At 44.9% G+C, this 16,264-nt stretch overlaps 1 protein-coding gene across 5 annotated transcripts in view; it reads right to left on the minus strand.

Annotated features, from left to right (window-relative positions):
• Nucleotides 1-1,334: 1,334 nt before the first annotated feature.
• The window catches only part of greb1l (GREB1 like retinoic acid receptor coactivator), a 57,302-nt gene continuing 42,372 nt past the window's right edge, over nucleotides 1,335-16,264 (minus strand). For 3 of the 5 annotated variants that reach the window (XM_061694662.1, XM_061694661.1, XM_061694663.1), the window contains exons 15-33: nucleotides 15,454-15,588; nucleotides 13,912-14,109; nucleotides 13,637-13,814; nucleotides 13,122-13,311; nucleotides 12,114-12,250; nucleotides 11,498-11,840; nucleotides 11,242-11,357; nucleotides 10,135-10,906; nucleotides 9,577-9,694; nucleotides 9,354-9,500; nucleotides 9,007-9,146; nucleotides 8,174-8,335; nucleotides 7,287-7,491; nucleotides 7,046-7,208; nucleotides 5,999-6,226; nucleotides 5,772-5,913; nucleotides 4,646-4,846; nucleotides 4,397-4,535; nucleotides 1,335-3,615 (exon numbers count right to left, since the gene is read on the minus strand). In XM_061694662.1, coding sequence (XP_061550646.1) covers nucleotides 3,452-3,615; nucleotides 4,397-4,535; nucleotides 4,646-4,846; nucleotides 5,772-5,913; nucleotides 5,999-6,226; nucleotides 7,046-7,208; nucleotides 7,287-7,491; nucleotides 8,174-8,335; nucleotides 9,007-9,146; nucleotides 9,354-9,500; nucleotides 9,577-9,694; nucleotides 10,135-10,906; nucleotides 11,242-11,357; nucleotides 11,498-11,840; nucleotides 12,114-12,250; nucleotides 13,122-13,311; nucleotides 13,637-13,814; nucleotides 13,912-14,109; nucleotides 15,454-15,588 — 3,878 coding nt within the window. In that variant the 3' untranslated portion in view covers nucleotides 1,335-3,451. The remainder of the gene's footprint in view (nucleotides 3,616-4,396; nucleotides 4,536-4,645; nucleotides 4,847-5,771; nucleotides 5,914-5,998; nucleotides 6,227-7,045; nucleotides 7,209-7,286; nucleotides 7,492-8,173; nucleotides 8,336-9,006; nucleotides 9,147-9,353; nucleotides 9,501-9,576; nucleotides 9,695-10,134; nucleotides 10,907-11,241; nucleotides 11,358-11,497; nucleotides 11,841-12,113; nucleotides 12,251-13,121; nucleotides 13,312-13,636; nucleotides 13,815-13,911; nucleotides 14,110-15,453; nucleotides 15,589-16,264) is intronic. The other 2 variants (XM_061694665.1, XM_061694664.1) reach the window with 1 other exon arrangement.

The raw sequence follows: 16,264 nt of genomic DNA on the forward strand, positions 1-16,264 counted from the left end.
CAAAAGAAATCATCTTTCTTTTTAACCCATTATAGGGAATGATCTTTTCCAATCATTAAAAATATATTGTATTACTAATAACGATATACAGCTATAATCTACTTTCCTCCTCCACTGAAATAAACTTATAAAATATTTTTGTTGTATGTGAATATTTTTAATCTTTTAAAAAGTCATAAAAACTATATTAATATATATATATTTATACTTTAGGAACTTTTTAATACAAAATAAAAATACATATGAATAATAACGTTTTTTTTATTACTATCATCAAAGATGTACAGTAGCAGTATAATACACTTTGCTTTTATTAAATTTCACTTCCTTATATCTGTCATTAGCCCTTTTAGTGATGTGTATTACATTTAACCTCAAGTAAAATATGGTTCCAATCCTTGCCCTCTAAAATTGTGAAGGATTCATTTAAATATGAGGACAAGTGCAAACCAAATGTAACAAAAATGCAATTAAAGCCGAGAATTTCTCCAGTTAGTTATTAAAAAGAGATCCAAAGGTTTGCCAGAGTTCCGCGGGCGTTTTTACAAAGAGCGATAATGAGGAGCGAGTGTGCCCTCTCCTCCTTCTCCTTCTGTGGACTGCAGCAGGAGCCTGAAAATAGCCCGGAGTTACATCACACAAGGGCTTTAGGTTGATGTGCGCTCATATACTTTGTCACTGAAACGGCGGCGTCCAAACACACTGTGCGGCCTGAGCAGAACATCCATTGACTGTCTGCTCTCTAAATGTGTGTGTGTGCATGGCCAAATAATGTACATTATACTGTTGAGTGGCTTCCATTACAATTTCAATAACCTTAGCAGTATCATGATTAGTGGTTATATTAGCAGTGCGTGTGTTGACACTACAATTACAATACAACATGATTCACTTCAGTAATGAAACAATTCACTCTCATGTTGCATTATCATTTTATTGAATTGTATTGTAATTGGAGTTGATCATATTGTTACTGTAAGGGCATGGTCAGGGGTGTGTTTAGTCATTAGGGGTCACAAGGTCAACCCAGTCATGATGAGGCCCTCCACATTTTAAAGCTGTATGAACCTCCCAGGACTCTTACCATAGTAATTTCCCCCACACTCTTATTAACTTCTACCATACTCTTAGAAACACTTTCTATACTCTTCAACACCATTTAAATGCTTAAACATACAGTTATGCACAGTAGTACTGGAAGGCCTGGAAGGGATTAATGGCATTTCCATTCATTTCAATAGGGACATAACGTTTCTGTTTATTTTCCACACTTGATACTCAGTAAAAGACAACTAAGAGGGAATTTGAAAAAACATCAAAAAGTGACATAAAAATGGTTTTAAAAGTCGTTTTATTATTATTATTATTATTACATTCATCAATTTGGAACAACAAGGACAACATAGCACGGCTCTGCTGTGACAACATGAGGTAAATCCCGAGGCTACCACGGTTCTGTTTCTCTCTGCAAAGATTGTGTGAGTAAGTTGCATATTCGACCTTTTTGGGGTAAATACACTTCAGATCACCACGATCTGTTTTTTTTTTTTTTCGGGAGGGGGCAGGGTGTGATTTGATCGGTTTCCATTATTTGGTTTGGCAACTTGTTTAGTGCAAGTTCACTCCGTTTCCTTTACGCCTCAGCGACTTTTAGTAAATTCACCCGCCCTAGCATGCATGCAATCAAACATATCTTGTTTCCACATGATTATCGGTCGAACTATAATGCTTGAAATAAATAACAACTCCCTGGTGAGCGTATGCAGACACGCGGTTAAGACACATCTTAGGTAGATTCTTCTTGCTGACAGAAAAAGACACCAAAACTGGGTAAAAGTTACACGCACATACAAATACAAGAAAACAACATCAGTAACCCTCAGCGAGCGAAAGGGTGGTGGCCATGATAGAATATATTAATAATAATAATAATGTAAACTTTAAACAGTACAGTAGTCTAATTCTCTGGTTTTTCTTTTCTTTTCTTTTTTTTTTGGGCTCAAGCGAAATTCCCTTTTTTGTCTCGTTCTCATTGGTCCACGCATGAGTGAGTGTCACTTCTCCTTAAGGCATATACTTTGGAAAACCCTGTGCGCACACACACACACACACACACACACGCACACACACACACGCACACACACACACACACATAGGAAATTCTCCTCTTCATTCTCCATTTTATTGAATACACAGGGCAGCTTAACACCCGTGTTTAAAGGGGACACATTTTGGAAAATTGTCTTTTTAATGGCTTGTATAGTGGGTCTCTGGAGCACCTGCCCACCCATAAATGTGAAATTCAACAACCAAGTAGATCGTAAACGATCTTTCTGAAAAATGTGCCTGTCAGCGAGCCCTACTCCACTCATGACCTGATCAGCTCAGCTGGGTGAAGATCCAGAGGCACTTTCAACACTATCATCCGCACCCCCAATGAGTGTGACACAACCGCTGTCAAATCAAAGTCAAAGGGTAAGCAGAGCTGCATTGAGTTTGGTTGGTTGCACTGGTTAGCATAAGTTAGCATGGTTAGCCTCTGATAAGCGGCACGTACTCGTTGTTCGGTGAAGTCGTTGACACAGTGATGGGTGGTATTTTGGTGATGTGTCCATGTGCCACATACACGCAGTGCAGTCTATGAAGTGCTGCAGCTAGCGTGGAAAGTACTCTACAATGCTGTTTATTTGGGGTATTTTGACAAAAACATTTGACAGACATGTTATTGAAATCCCTGGGAACTGTTTTAAACTGTGAAACTTTTTTGTCTCCTTTAAAGTCACTAGAGAATAGAAAGCCTTAGTCATGGTGTAGCGTAGATACAACGATATAGGCTTCAACTTAAGTTACAGCGCTTGGGTAATGTCATTCAAGACATCGCAAAGCTGGTTTATTGAGCATTTCATATTGGATTTCATTCATTTATGTGCATTTGTGTGTCCCCAATTTCAGCTCCATTGAAGTTTTTAGAATCACACGACGGGCCGGATAAAACGCTCCAGCGTGTCGTAATATGGCCCACGTGCCGCAGGTTTCCCCACTCTGCTTTTTTAGAAATGCCAAATAATGTACTTGGTATACAGCACGCATGGTCGTATGTCCACTAGGCAGTGTTTGGTGTGGAGTTGTTAGGCAGTGAAAGGCATGACGGGACAAGAAAAAGGTGCAGCTCGATCGAGGATGTCTTTGGTGCCACGAAGAAAGCAAACACAGGGAGAAAACCTCCTCCACTCTTATTCGCTTAAGTCAGATTTTTCCCTTTTAAAAACCCTGAGATATACATGTACGTCCACGTATGGAAATATCATGGTTAAGAAAAAAAAAAAAGTCCACATACAACCATAGCATAGCTTAGCGTTCATCAAGTGAGCACACGCGTGTGTCCGCCTGTGGCGCGATTTGATGGAACGAATGGCTGGCTTTTGCTTCTTTGGGGGGGGGGGGGGATGGTTCAAACGTGGCGTCCAGTGAGAAAGTAGAGGGGCCGGTCCTCGCTGCAGTTGGCCGTCTGGAACTCGTCGCGCAGGCGGAACTGCCACTCGTCCTCCAGCTCCAGACGCACGATGGTCTGACGCAGGGAGCTGCGGTCCTGGCAGATGACGCAAAGGGTGGCGCCTGGAGGATGCGGTCGCAACACACAACGTGAATGCTTATTGAGAGCCGTTTCGAATATCTTGACTCTTCAGGACAGTCACCAAAATCCAGTGGCGGGCTGTGCATTTTGGCACCTGATTGAATCCACCACCGTCATGTCGCATTTATACAAACCCCAATTCCAATCAAGTTGGGATGTTATGAAAAACCTATAATCAATTGAATACATTACAAAGACAAGATATTTCATGTTCAAACTGATCAACTTTATTATTTTATTTATTTTTGGGGTGCAAATATTAACTCATTTTGAACTTGATGACGCCTTTACCACTGTGTTGCATCACCTTTCCTTTTAACACCACTCAATAAGTATTTGGGAACTGAGGACCAACTGGCACTTTGGCACCCCTGGGTTGCTAATATTTTTTAGCCATGACTATACATTTTTAATAAGAATCATCTTCATGTTTGGAGTCACCTTAATTTTCTTTCTTTTAATTTTCTTTTCATGTGTTAAACAATGATAACAAGAGCAGCCATAGATGACTAGCAGCCATAGATAACTTTTAAATATCCTTTCTCCAAAGATTAAGTTTTCCTGTTTACTTTTTTTCTTCCATTTTATTTCCTGGGTTCCTCAGTTGTGGGTTCAAATCTGGACTGAGGCTTTCTTTGGTGTTTCTCCATGTACTGAACTCTCGCTTTCTCCCACATTATGTTCATTGAAGACTCTAAATTGCCCATAGGTGTGAATGTGAGAGTGAATGCTTGTTTGTCGACAGGTCACATGGTGTCTCACCTTTAAGGAAGCGGAACTTCTTGAGGAGTCCGGAGACGACGAAGGAGTCGCAGAGGTACAGCAGCAGGCCGCTGAACACCAGGCCCTGGTGGTTGAGGTTGGTGGAGTGTGGACGGGAGTTGATGTAGCACACGGATATCTGACGCACACAGGTACATGACAGTTAGTCCGGAGTTTGTGACAGAGTGGTGATGATGGATGGAGTGATGGCTCCTAACTTAAAAAACGTAAGTCAAGGTCGCTCTTTACCTCCGGGCTGATGTTGAGGTAGCTGTCGATGGACAGGACCGGGTTGTTCGGGTTGTGAATAGCTTTGGGGAACAGTCGGTGGCTGCAGCTCTGCAGGAACCTTTCCAGCAGAAACTGGGCCGGCGCATCCAACAGGGTCTGCTCGCTGTCGGGGGCGCACACGTACTGCGAAGGGCTGATGGGGGCGGGGTTCTCAATTTCCTGGAAATTTAGAGTAAAGCCGGGCTTGGGAGGAAGTTGAGAGGACTGCTAGACCGAGGACTCAATGAGAGTACAGTAATCCCTCGCTGTATCACAGTTTATTTATTGCAGATTCAGTGCATCGCGGTTTTATTTTGTTCATCAGTGTCGTGCAGTTACTCACCTGCACATCTTTGGTTCAGTTAGCATTGCTGGTTATTTGACTACAATGTGGAAAATTCACATAAGGACATATAAGCTCTTTCACTTTAGAGAAAAAGAAACCTTGCCGAGCAATTTCAAATGAGACATTTGGTAAGTCACCATGTTGCTTAGCAATGCAGTGAGCATGACCTTAAATGCCACTGTTTAACACACAAGCCACAGAGAGAGGGTTCATGAAATAGATTCAAAATACCAACCTAGCCCGATGTACAGTGTAGCTAATGCACACACTCAGAACAGTATGGAACAAATACAAGTAAAGAGCAACGTTCAGCTTGATTTTGTACAATCTGTAGTTAAAAAGAGCACCGCAAAGAATTCTGGGAAGCAGCAGCAAGCACCGTGATGCTTTGCTTTGCCTGTCACTGTGAGGCACACTGCCTAACGGTTTAGCCAGTAAATTTCACACTGCCGCATGGGTTGAATTTCATGTCACTCAAGTAGAGCACACCTGCCTTTTAAAGCCCTGTGCTAGTGTAGAGTGTGTGGATGGTGACCTCAAGTGGAGGACAAATAAATGCAAATGGTCCAAAATGACCCTATAATGGCTGCTTTAAACCATTTGTTTGTTATACGTTTAGTGCGTGTGGTAACAATCAGTTTTCCGACATAGATTCTTGAGGCTTCTTGAGATTTTTTGGGGGGTCTACTGATGATAGATATGCTTACCAATTCCCACACCGCCATGTGAACACGGATTTCGACAAGTTAAGGCACCCACCATGAGTTTGGGTTTGACCATGTAGTCTTGGTTGCCACCGACTGGAATGTGCTTCTTCATCAAGCTGAAGCTGTTGAAGCGACACAGCAGGAGTCCGCTGCTGTTCACCCGAAGATTGAAGTCCACCTCCTCGCAACTGTAACTGCGCACCGCAAAAAAAAGAAACACCATCAGGAAAACAGGTGCCAAACTGACCGAGCAGCTGACGACTTCCTCCTTGCGCTTACCGGTTGAGGTCGTACTGGACGTTCTGGGTCAGATCCACGTTGAGCAGGACGAAGTCATACAGGTGGCCCCTGCTGAATGCCCGACCGGGGGCCTTGCGGGCCAGGCTGCTTCTCCACTTGCGGGCTCCGCACATGGCGTAGAGGGGGATCTTGGGCGTGGCCTCCATGTGCCACAGTACCGCTTTAAGGGACACGTTGGTGAGCGCCGAGCCGGCGTCGGACGTTTCGCTGTGGGACGAGAGCCGAACAGATGGGCAAGAGAAAAACTGCAGACCTCCACCAAGGCAGAACGGTGGAAACAATAGCGGCAAAAGGCATGCTACTGTCTGGTCCAAGGTTGATGACAAAATATGGATGGTGCTAGTTTGATTCCGTGGTAGAATAAACCAATAATGAATCAATTCATCTATTTTTTTTTGGAAATGATCCTACTTTATTGGCTGCTTTGGCACCATCTGGTGGAGTCTTGGTGCCAAGGAACTATGTTGAAGTGGGTTGTGGAGCTTCATTTAGACAAAAGTAGTGCTTTGCCACCAACTTATATATCATATTGGAATGAAAATACACCTTTTTCATAACCCCTAGGTACCGGTATTTGTTAATACAATGTGAACAATTTTTTTTTTTTTTTTTTTTTTTCCATTTTCTTTATACCAATGTATTATGCACTCTATTGACTTTTGACAAATATTTTTTGAAAAAATAAAAAAGAGTTTTATACAAGAGAAATCACGGTACGATTTTCACTATTCCCTATATACAGTAAAAGCCCGCTATATGGTGGTTCCGTTTTCGTGGTCCCGGTATTTGGCTTTTTTGTTTTTGTATTTTTATATTATCCATTGCTCTTTCTCTCTCTCAATATACTAAACAGTTTGTGTTTAAATTAGAAAAACAAACCTTGGGTGTATTTAAAAAGAGTATTTCTATTTTTGCGGATTTTCACTTTTCGCAGGGGGGGTCTGGAAGGTCAGGGGTTTACTGTAATTGGCCAATAGCGGGGAATTGTACTCCTAAAAAAAAAAGTGATCATTCTGTAGCTACCACCTGTTATCGGCGGGCTGCTGGGCGTTCCACAGCACGCACGAGTCGTCCATCATGACAATGAAGGGCCACACTTCCTGCCGCTTGACGCCTTGCTCCTCCCACCGGTTCCTCTCCAACTCCAGGTTGTGGTACGACAGCTCCTTAATCATGAAGCGGGCGGCGCCTAGGACGGACACAGACACTGTCATCGTTCTCACCTATTCGCATGATTGGCTGTCATACAAACGGTGACCTCACTTACCGACTCCGGAGTTGTTGAACGTGGCGGGCAAAACGAGCAGGATGTGGTTGGGCCAGTAATTCCTGTAGTGGGGCATCTCAAAGTGCTTGACCACCAGGATGTGCAGGTGAGCGGCGCCCTCCATGGCGTGGTAGATGTTGAGCAGGCCGTGCTCCTGGCGCCCCGTCGTCGGCGTGAAGATGGGGCTCTTCAACAGGTCGGGGTCCTGGAGACCGAGATGCGAGACCCCCCGGAGTGGTACAATGATTAGTTCCGGCATGCTACCGACATAAACTCACCAGTTCATCCAATTGAACAGCTTTTTGAAAACAAAATATTGCTTTACTTTCTGTTACTTTGCGAGCCTGTACTTCCTGGTTCCTGGACAGACAATGCCCTTCTGATTGTATGGTGGCGGAGTCCACGCTAATGCCATTGTGAGTCAAATTCCCAATCTCCCCCAAATATAGTGTGTATAGTGTGTACCATTCAGATCACTTTGACATTTACATGTAACTTTCTACATTTAATGTCTGTTTCTTTGGCTACCCATGAACAAAAAAACAGTTTACTAGCAATAGTGTAGCAAGCTAGCTAATTTGCGAACTAGATAGCTAACTAACTAATGAAATACAGAATTCAGTAGAGTTTTTACAAGTGTGAACTGTACCATTCTTGACAAAATACCTGATGTAAATGACAAAAAAAAAAGGTGAATTATATATATTATTATATTATAAATTAAATAAATAATGGTTTTATTCTTTGGCCTATGTGCAACACTAATTGCCTCACAACTTAGCTAACTGACTAGCTTACATACCTTAGCGCCTGAGGCTAAGACGAAGCGTTATCTTTTAAAGTCTAGATGTTTTTGAATTGGATTGTGCAAAAGCTTGTGAACAAACCTTGGTGGAGACCAGAGGCAGGCGCATGCTCTCCAGGTGGCTCCCCTGTTGACTGAAGACAAAGTGCTGCTCCTTGTCTTTGGGAATGACAAACTGGAGCTGGACCTCCTCGCCCAGCATGGACGAGCAGAAGGTGAAGGCGTGGAAGGTGCACTCAGACAGCTGTCACACGTATATTTAGAGAGGTAAGGATGAGAGGAAGTTGTACAGGGGAGTCCTCGGTTTACGATGGGACATACGATGCTTCGATGAACCCGTTTGCTGGACAGTGTAAGAATATGCGGTTACGCATGACAAGGAAGCACGCTCAGTCACCACTGTACAGTTTTTCAATTGGTTGTTTTGCATTTATGGCTCAGAAGTGTTTTTCATACAAATATGAACTGTAATTGTGACATTTTAAGATTACAAACGCCGCATAATGAACTCGTTTGTGTCGTGGCAAAAGAATACACGGTCAAGTGAGACAGAAAAGCATGCTCAGTTAGCGCCTTACTTTAGTTTTTCATTGGATTGTTTATAATTTATGAATTAGAAATACTTTTCATCCAAATATTTACTGTTATTTTATGTCTTTACTCATGCATAATTGTAGATTTAGGGAATCTGGAGAAATCTCTGCACTTAAGCGGTAATACTGAAATCCAACATTGAATGCCCGTGACCTTCGATCCCTCAGACGGCTCTACATTAAAAACCGGCATCATTGAGTGAAGGCTATTGGCACGTGGGCTCAGTAGCACTTCAGAAAACCATTTTCCATTACCAGTTCATGGCTACATATAGCCAAACTCTGCACACAGAGTGATCATGTCCCAGTTGGGTGCGCTCACCTGCGTGGCGGGGCTGGCGTCACAGTAGTGGTGACACTGCTCGCAGTGATGAAAGCGGTTGTGAGCGGCGAACCGAGTGAGTCGTATGGATTTGGTCTCTCGCTTGACGACTGTTTGCCTCCCATCTTCTTCCTTCAGAACTGACGGCAGAAAATCCCACTTGTTTGAATGCATCGCACAGTGTGGATTCAATTCATAGATCTTTTCGCCATGATGTCACATGTACTTCCGGGTGGCAAAAACTTGTGCTTGCAACACTTGTAAACAAACCCGTACATGTCATTTGCTGCGTGTTGTTTTCAAAGATAAGATTATGAACAGGTCCATTCACTCGCCGTTGTGCTCACCTCTGGAGCGCGTTGGCGTCTTGTCGCAGTGGACGGGGCTGGCCTTCCTGAACTTGGAGTCTCGGGGGTTGGGGTCAAAGGGAAGCTTGCGCATGTCCTCGACGTCAGGCCACTGGGCGTTTACGGGCGTCGCCACCTCTGACGTCTCTGTAGTGTAAAACCCCCGATTAGCCACTACGGCACTACGGAACCACACGTGTCCCAAGTGTCAATCATCTGTTACCTTCAGCAGCCTCTTCCTCGTCCGACTCCTCCTCATCGAACACGTCCACCTCCAACAGTCTGATGAGCATGCGGAAGAGGATGCGCAGGAACTGGAGATAGGCGCCCGTTTTACCCACCTGTCAAAAAGGGGCAAGCAGAACTTGTTGTACCTCTGATTGACAGGCCATACATACTGGCCATAACATTAGGTCCCGAACTGTATCAAAAAAGCCAGTACAATACAGTACAGTACTGACCCCAACTGGCCAAGGCGCACACAACAGAAGGAGCAGCACTTTGAATTGAAGGCAAAAACTTCAATTGTTTACATATTGAATTATGTGATTACTGTGATTTTTTGAAATATAAGCTAAAATACTACTGAGTGCTATTTTTCTTGTATGGAAAGATGATTTGAGATACAATTTTTTTTTAGTTGCGAGCAAGGTCACGGCCCAAATTAAACTCGCTTCTCAAGGCACCACAGTATTTGCTTTAGTGGGCCACAAAAAAAATGATGTTTGATAACCTATAGGATCAAAATTAGAAGGAGAGAACGGCTTGCGTTAGTTTCTACCTGTGGAGGTCCGCTCAGCAGGAGGCGTCGAGGGTGCGGCGTGGTCGGTGCCTCGTAGTCGGCGTGGTGCTGCTTGGCGACGGTCCACTGGCGATAGTAGGCGCTCTGCTCCTCACCGTGCAGGCCTGAGGCGACGGGGGGCCTCAGCGGGCTGCTCCAGGCCACGTCGGCGTGGGGCAGCAGCGAGAAGGAGCTCAGCTGGCTGCCTGAGTCAGCTGACAGCAGGTTGTACGCCGGCCGCGACATGATGACGGTGCGCGGCGACACGCGCGTCGGGTTAGGGTGGCGGGCGCACTGCGTGGACTGGCTGGGCCGCTGCCTGGACGAGGAGGAGGGCGACGGCGAGGACGAGGACGAGCTGGAGTACAGCGACGGAGGGGCTTTGGAAGTTTTGGGAGGGTTGGAGGGGATCTGTCCGCCCACAGAGTCGCACTCCTGCTTGAGACCCGACGTGTCGGCTCCCTCCGGTGCACAGGTGGGGGGTTTCGGGGGGGCGTCTGCGTTGTCGGATGAACTGACCCCGTTTTCCACCAAGGATCCTGAGGTTCTGGTGGCCGCGCTGCCGTTGCTCTGAGGTCGCTCCAGCTCGTCTCCTTCGTTCACGACGGCGGCGGTCTTCTCCCCGTCCGACTCCCGAGGGCCCACCGCCTTCTTGGGCTCCTGGACCACACTCACGGACACGTAGGTGCAGGCCAGGCCCACTTCCTGCTCCAGGGCCGTACGCGTCAGGTAGCTGGAGTCGATCAGACGCAGGTCGCTGTATTTCAGAGACCTAGAGAGAAAGAAGGTGAAAGCCATTGCTATTTGAGTTCAAGTGAATGATACACTTGATCATGCATCATAATCACATAATTGTTATGGGGTGGGATCTCTGCATGCCTTGTGTGAGCTTAGTTCAGCAAACATGAAATAACTAATACCAATAAACGTCTCCAAAAGCCCCAGAGGTTGCACATTTCAGAATTTAATGGAAAATTTTTGGAAAAATATGCCTTTGAAATTGCAGAGAACTGTGGCGTTCATTACGCAAAATCTCAGCAGAGGCAGGGTGCAAATGTACCGTATATGTGTAGCACGCTTCTGAAGAAGGTAGAAATGTAAAATTACCTAGGAAAGGTCTCTCCAAGGGGGTCTTTCCCCGTGAGGATGACGATACAAGGGAGACCCTCCAGATCCTCGTAGGTGAGTGGAACCCAGTCTTCATTCTCATATCCTCGCCAGGCCTGCAACAAAATACAGTTGAGAGCAATGATTTTGTACTTACCTAGTGCCCGCGGAGACCATGTTTAGGATCCCTGGTCTACACAGTCAGTTGAACATATGTACGTCCTTGGTGAAGGTAGAAATCGAACCCATATCTCACCCGTAGGCGACAGGTGAAGTTCCTGGGCAGGCTGATCTCGGAAGCGGGGCTCCCGAGCAGCACGGCAAAACACAGCTGGAGGCCGAGCTTGTCGCGCACGTCCTCCAAACGCTCGCGAGCCATCATGGCCAACTGCAGCGAGGGCACACGCACCAGCAGCATGTGGCCACGACCCTGCGAGCCCTCCCGGGCAGGCGCGTTGATCAGGTCCTCCACCATTGCCAGGGTCTCGGGTGTGATGTGGTCTCTCAGCGACGGCGAGGAGGTGAGCGCCATCATGGCCTCCGTGTACTGCTGGATGAGCAGGTAGCTGCGGATCACCATGCTGTGCAGGTGGGGGTGCCTGTCGCCACAATTCAAACTTTATCAAACTGGGGTTCCTGCGCTGTAAGTGTTCACCAGATATATCACTTTTTTTCCTTTTTTTTCTTTTAGAGTAGACATACAAACACTCGTGTGTTAGTTAAAAACATTTTCAATACTTCAGCAAATCCGAATTTAGAGCTGCTTGCCTGCGCATAATGCCAGCCAGCACTGAGGTCTACTGGAAGACATGCAGCCAGACCCAAAATGTTTGAGAACCCCTGATTTGATGTCTCTTCAAACGTTGTCTGACCTTTGCAGGAGTGTGTGGACCATCTTCTCGAAGGCGTCGTCACAGCGCAGGATGGGGCTGGCCACGCCCCACTGCAGGGATCTGCTGTAGTCGCACAGGCCGAAGTAGGCTAACTCGCCGGGAGAGAGGGATCCCTGCTGGAAGGCAAACACACAACAAGACCTTTTAGCTCCTTCCACACTGGCCATCTAAAGGGGGGTGCACACATGCTCATGCTCAGGCCTAATTCAAGCATTTTATCAGCTTTACTATTTGAGTCAGGAGAACACCAATTGTCGGTGGTTCTCAAATTGAGGTCTGCAGTCCCTGAGCTGTAACTTGAGGGTGCACAATGGCAATTTGCAATCAATGATGTTCTTTCCAGTGCATACCAACATATGGGGACCGGCATGCCAAGAAAACAACTCCTACCTACCTTAGCTCAATTTTACTCTTTAAGTTTTCAAATGTATTTTTATTTTATTTTTTTAATAGCGCAAAATCACACCGAGGCGTCGCAATATAGTTAACATAAAAACAAGTACCACAAGAAAGAAATAGATATAGGATGAAACTTATGGCTGAAGAGGCGACCATGAGGGACAGTATGTGTTAAGTTACTGAAGCCTTCGTTCAAAGTCAAAATGTTTTGTTGAGCATAAGAAAAATTTTTTATTTTCATACTTTTCCCTCAAAAAAAAGTTTCCATAACATTATGACTTTTTGTTTTTTTGCAAAAATAGGGCTATTTTAAAAAAATCATATGTTTAATTGACGCTAGGATTATGAGAGTCTTTTATGAGAAATTTCTCCTCTGTACAAGATCCATGGACCTAAAAAAAAATTGAGAACCCCAAAGAGGTGTAAAATCCGATCATATGCCTTTGCAGCCTTGAAGTGAGTACGGCTGCATCTCTCACTCAGGAGGTCTCTCGGACTGAGGATAAAACGCCCACTAGGTGGCGCAGTTGATCTACCACAATGCTGCAGTCATCATCCGGCCATGTGATCCATCTCATCATAGCTCACCAGGCTTTCATTGGAGGGCCAGTGCACCTCGTTGTGCACGCTGATGCGGGATTGGTGGGTCTGCAGCGTGTACGGGAAGCAGCTGACCTGCAGCACCAGCAGGTTGACCGTGTCCAGGACCTCCTGGCAGTTGACCACCCTGTCGGCCAGACCCTGCAGCTCGCCGTGGCACACGGAGCCCGACAGAGCGCTGGAAGGTGAAGATGAAAGTCAGGCGATTTTTAGGGTCTTTTGGGTCCAAATCAGTTGGAGACAACCACAACGCATCCCACATGACATTTTCCCATGCATCCAGAATGGCTTGCGAGACGAGTTCTAACTTATAAACAGGGTTTAAATCAATTAAGAACACATGCAGAGGAGGTTGGGATATAAAATCCAATGACCTGACCCGCATGTATGCAAACGTCAAGGTTCTCCCTCCTCCCCCTTTTGTTTTCATCATAAAAAGAGACCAAGGCCAGCCAGGCAGTCAAAATAAAAATAAAAAGAAATGTTAAAAGTGCGTCTGGTACCTGGTGAGGTCGACGTGAGAGTTGTCGTGGATGAGAACAAACAGCGTGTACGGGTTCTGTTTGACTTTTCTCATGAAGGCCTCCATCTTGGCGTGCACGTCGGCATCCAGTCGTACCACGTACTTGTCGCACTTCTGAGGCGAGCACGACTCTTCCATTCCCAAGTCGAACAGGACGCCTGCAGGAAAAAAATAAAAATAAAAAAATAAACCAAAACAAAATCATTGCATGCTTATTTTTCGGTCTTAATGTTTTTTTTTTTGTTAGTTACGTACCTGATTGTCGGATGCGTTGCGCTGTCTGGTTCACCAGGATGTGAGAAGGCGGCACCAGAACCAGGAAGTCCACTTTGCAGAAGCGGCCCAAGTCCAGGTTCTGGCTGCCCGAGTCGGCGATGGAGCAAACCTGCGACAGGAGGCGGCGCGCCACGCTCAGCTGCGTCGGAAAGATCTGGAAGACCTTGCTGAGCAGCTCTGATACGAAGAAACGAGGAAAAGATGTCGCATGAATTGATGATTCATTAATAAACTGCTGAGCCCGTTTGAACTCTGTCGCTAACCAGAACGGCGAGTCAAGTAAACAGTCTCAAAGATGAATTAACATCGAAAAGATACATTATGTGGAGAGAGCCTCTTGAAACAGTGTTCTTTTTATCTAACAAGTGGTCGCTCCACAATGTTGTGAGATCGAATGTTTGCTTCCTGACAGCAACGCCACTTGTTCGTTCTGCTTCATTTCTTGTCCTTTCACTACACTTCTCCATATCAATCATTTTTATTTTGTTTGAAACTCCATTTTAACTTGCCATAAATGGTTATTAGCCTCTCCACAATGTTGTGCGCACCCATGTTTATGTTTCGTGACTTGTCTGTTCCACCCGGGCTGTCTCCGTTGTTATCATTCCATTGCATTTTCTCTGTTTTAACCCATTTTATTCCATTTTAACTCGACATTAAAATGTAATATACCGCTCCACAATGTTGTGTACGGCCATAGCTCGTTACTAGCGAGCTAGGCCACTTATTTGTTTCACACTCTGCCTCGAAAATTACCTTTTTCTCTGCATTTGTCAATATTTATCCTTTATATTTTGTGTAGAATTTCATTTTAACTTGACATAAATTATAATACGTCACTCCACAATGTTGTGCTCATTTTATGTTAATGTTCAGCAACTTATTGTTCCGCCGAGTCTCCTTCGCTTCTTGTCCTTTCACTGAATTTCTCCAAATTAGTCATTTTTATGCACTTTTAAACTCCTCAATTGTGATATGTCACTCCACACTATTGTGTAAATCCATGTTTATGGTCCCAGTGGAGCTACACCACTTATTTGTACCTCTCATTCAGCTTCAGTTATTATTGCTTGAGTACAGTTTTCCAGACTTATCCTTTAAACTCCCTTTTAACGCAGCGCGAATTGTAATACGTCGCTCCACAATGTTGTGTGCGTTCACACTTATGTTCGGCGACTCATTTTTTTCCCACCCAGTCAACCTCTCCTCTTGCTGTTTCACTGCATTTCATTCCATTTAAGACTCAATTTTAACTTGACAGAAATTCTAATATGCCATTCCACAATGTTGTGTGCTGATGTTTATGTTTACAGGCCATTCATTTGTTCTGTCCAGTCTGTCTTGTGTCTCTCTCTTTTTTTCAAACATCAACTCCACCACTTCTTTTCCAGAAACTCATTCATTTATTCATAGACATTTGTCAACATTTTAGCCAGCCGAATGATGCAACTGTTGCCTCCTCTCGAGTCAAATACAAAAGCAAACATTGTTGTGTTTGTTGTGGTGTGGTTCGAGCCTCACCTCTGTCCGAAGGTGGTGACATGCTGGCGGCCTCCTGCGAGTGGATGTGGTCTGTGACATCGCCCTGAAAGGGCTGGATGACCTGGCCCTTCCGTCGCCGCTGATACCGCACCAGCTGCTTGTCCAGATTGTCCCCTGCCAGCGCAAGCCATCACCATGGTAACACACACACACACACACACACACAGACAAACAAGCATGAGAACATGAGCAAACACTGCATAAATGGTACACAGTCAGTCACATTTAATAGTCATGTATAATGATGCGGAGTTGATTAACTATTTGACTATTTCACTATTAGCTCTGCTTTGGGAGTTAGTTTTTAGTTTTGAAATTTAACATGAAAAGATTCCCATTTAACAAATGTTGATGCTCAAATCTCTGTGACGTCTCATCAGATCAGGTTGGAATTCGTTGTGCTTATCAGAGCTGTCACAATCGTATCTTTTTAGAATCGATTATCCAATACATATTTGATACCGAGGGTACGGTATAAACTCTGTACAGAATTTGAGACGACAAAATCAGCCTTTGCAAAATGGTTAACATTCACAATTGGCATTCGCGCTCTTTTGGTGATTACCATTTTAGGTGAACAAAAAAAACAAAACAATAACAATAATAATAATCAGTGGATCAACACTGCATCCGTCTGGGATAAATGTCCGCGTGAAACAACGGTTCCAGCGGTGAAAATGGTTCTGGGCGGAACATTCTTTTTGTCCCGGCGGCGCTTCAAGGTAGAAATTCTACATCGACCGAGTTTGAAGTCGACTTAGCCGAGTTATTCGATTTTTGTTCGGCCCAA

This window comes from Phycodurus eques, chromosome 13 (assembly GCF_024500275.1).
Source record: "Phycodurus eques isolate BA_2022a chromosome 13, UOR_Pequ_1.1, whole genome shotgun sequence".
Lineage (NCBI taxonomy): Eukaryota > Metazoa > Chordata > Actinopteri > Syngnathiformes > Syngnathidae > Phycodurus > Phycodurus eques.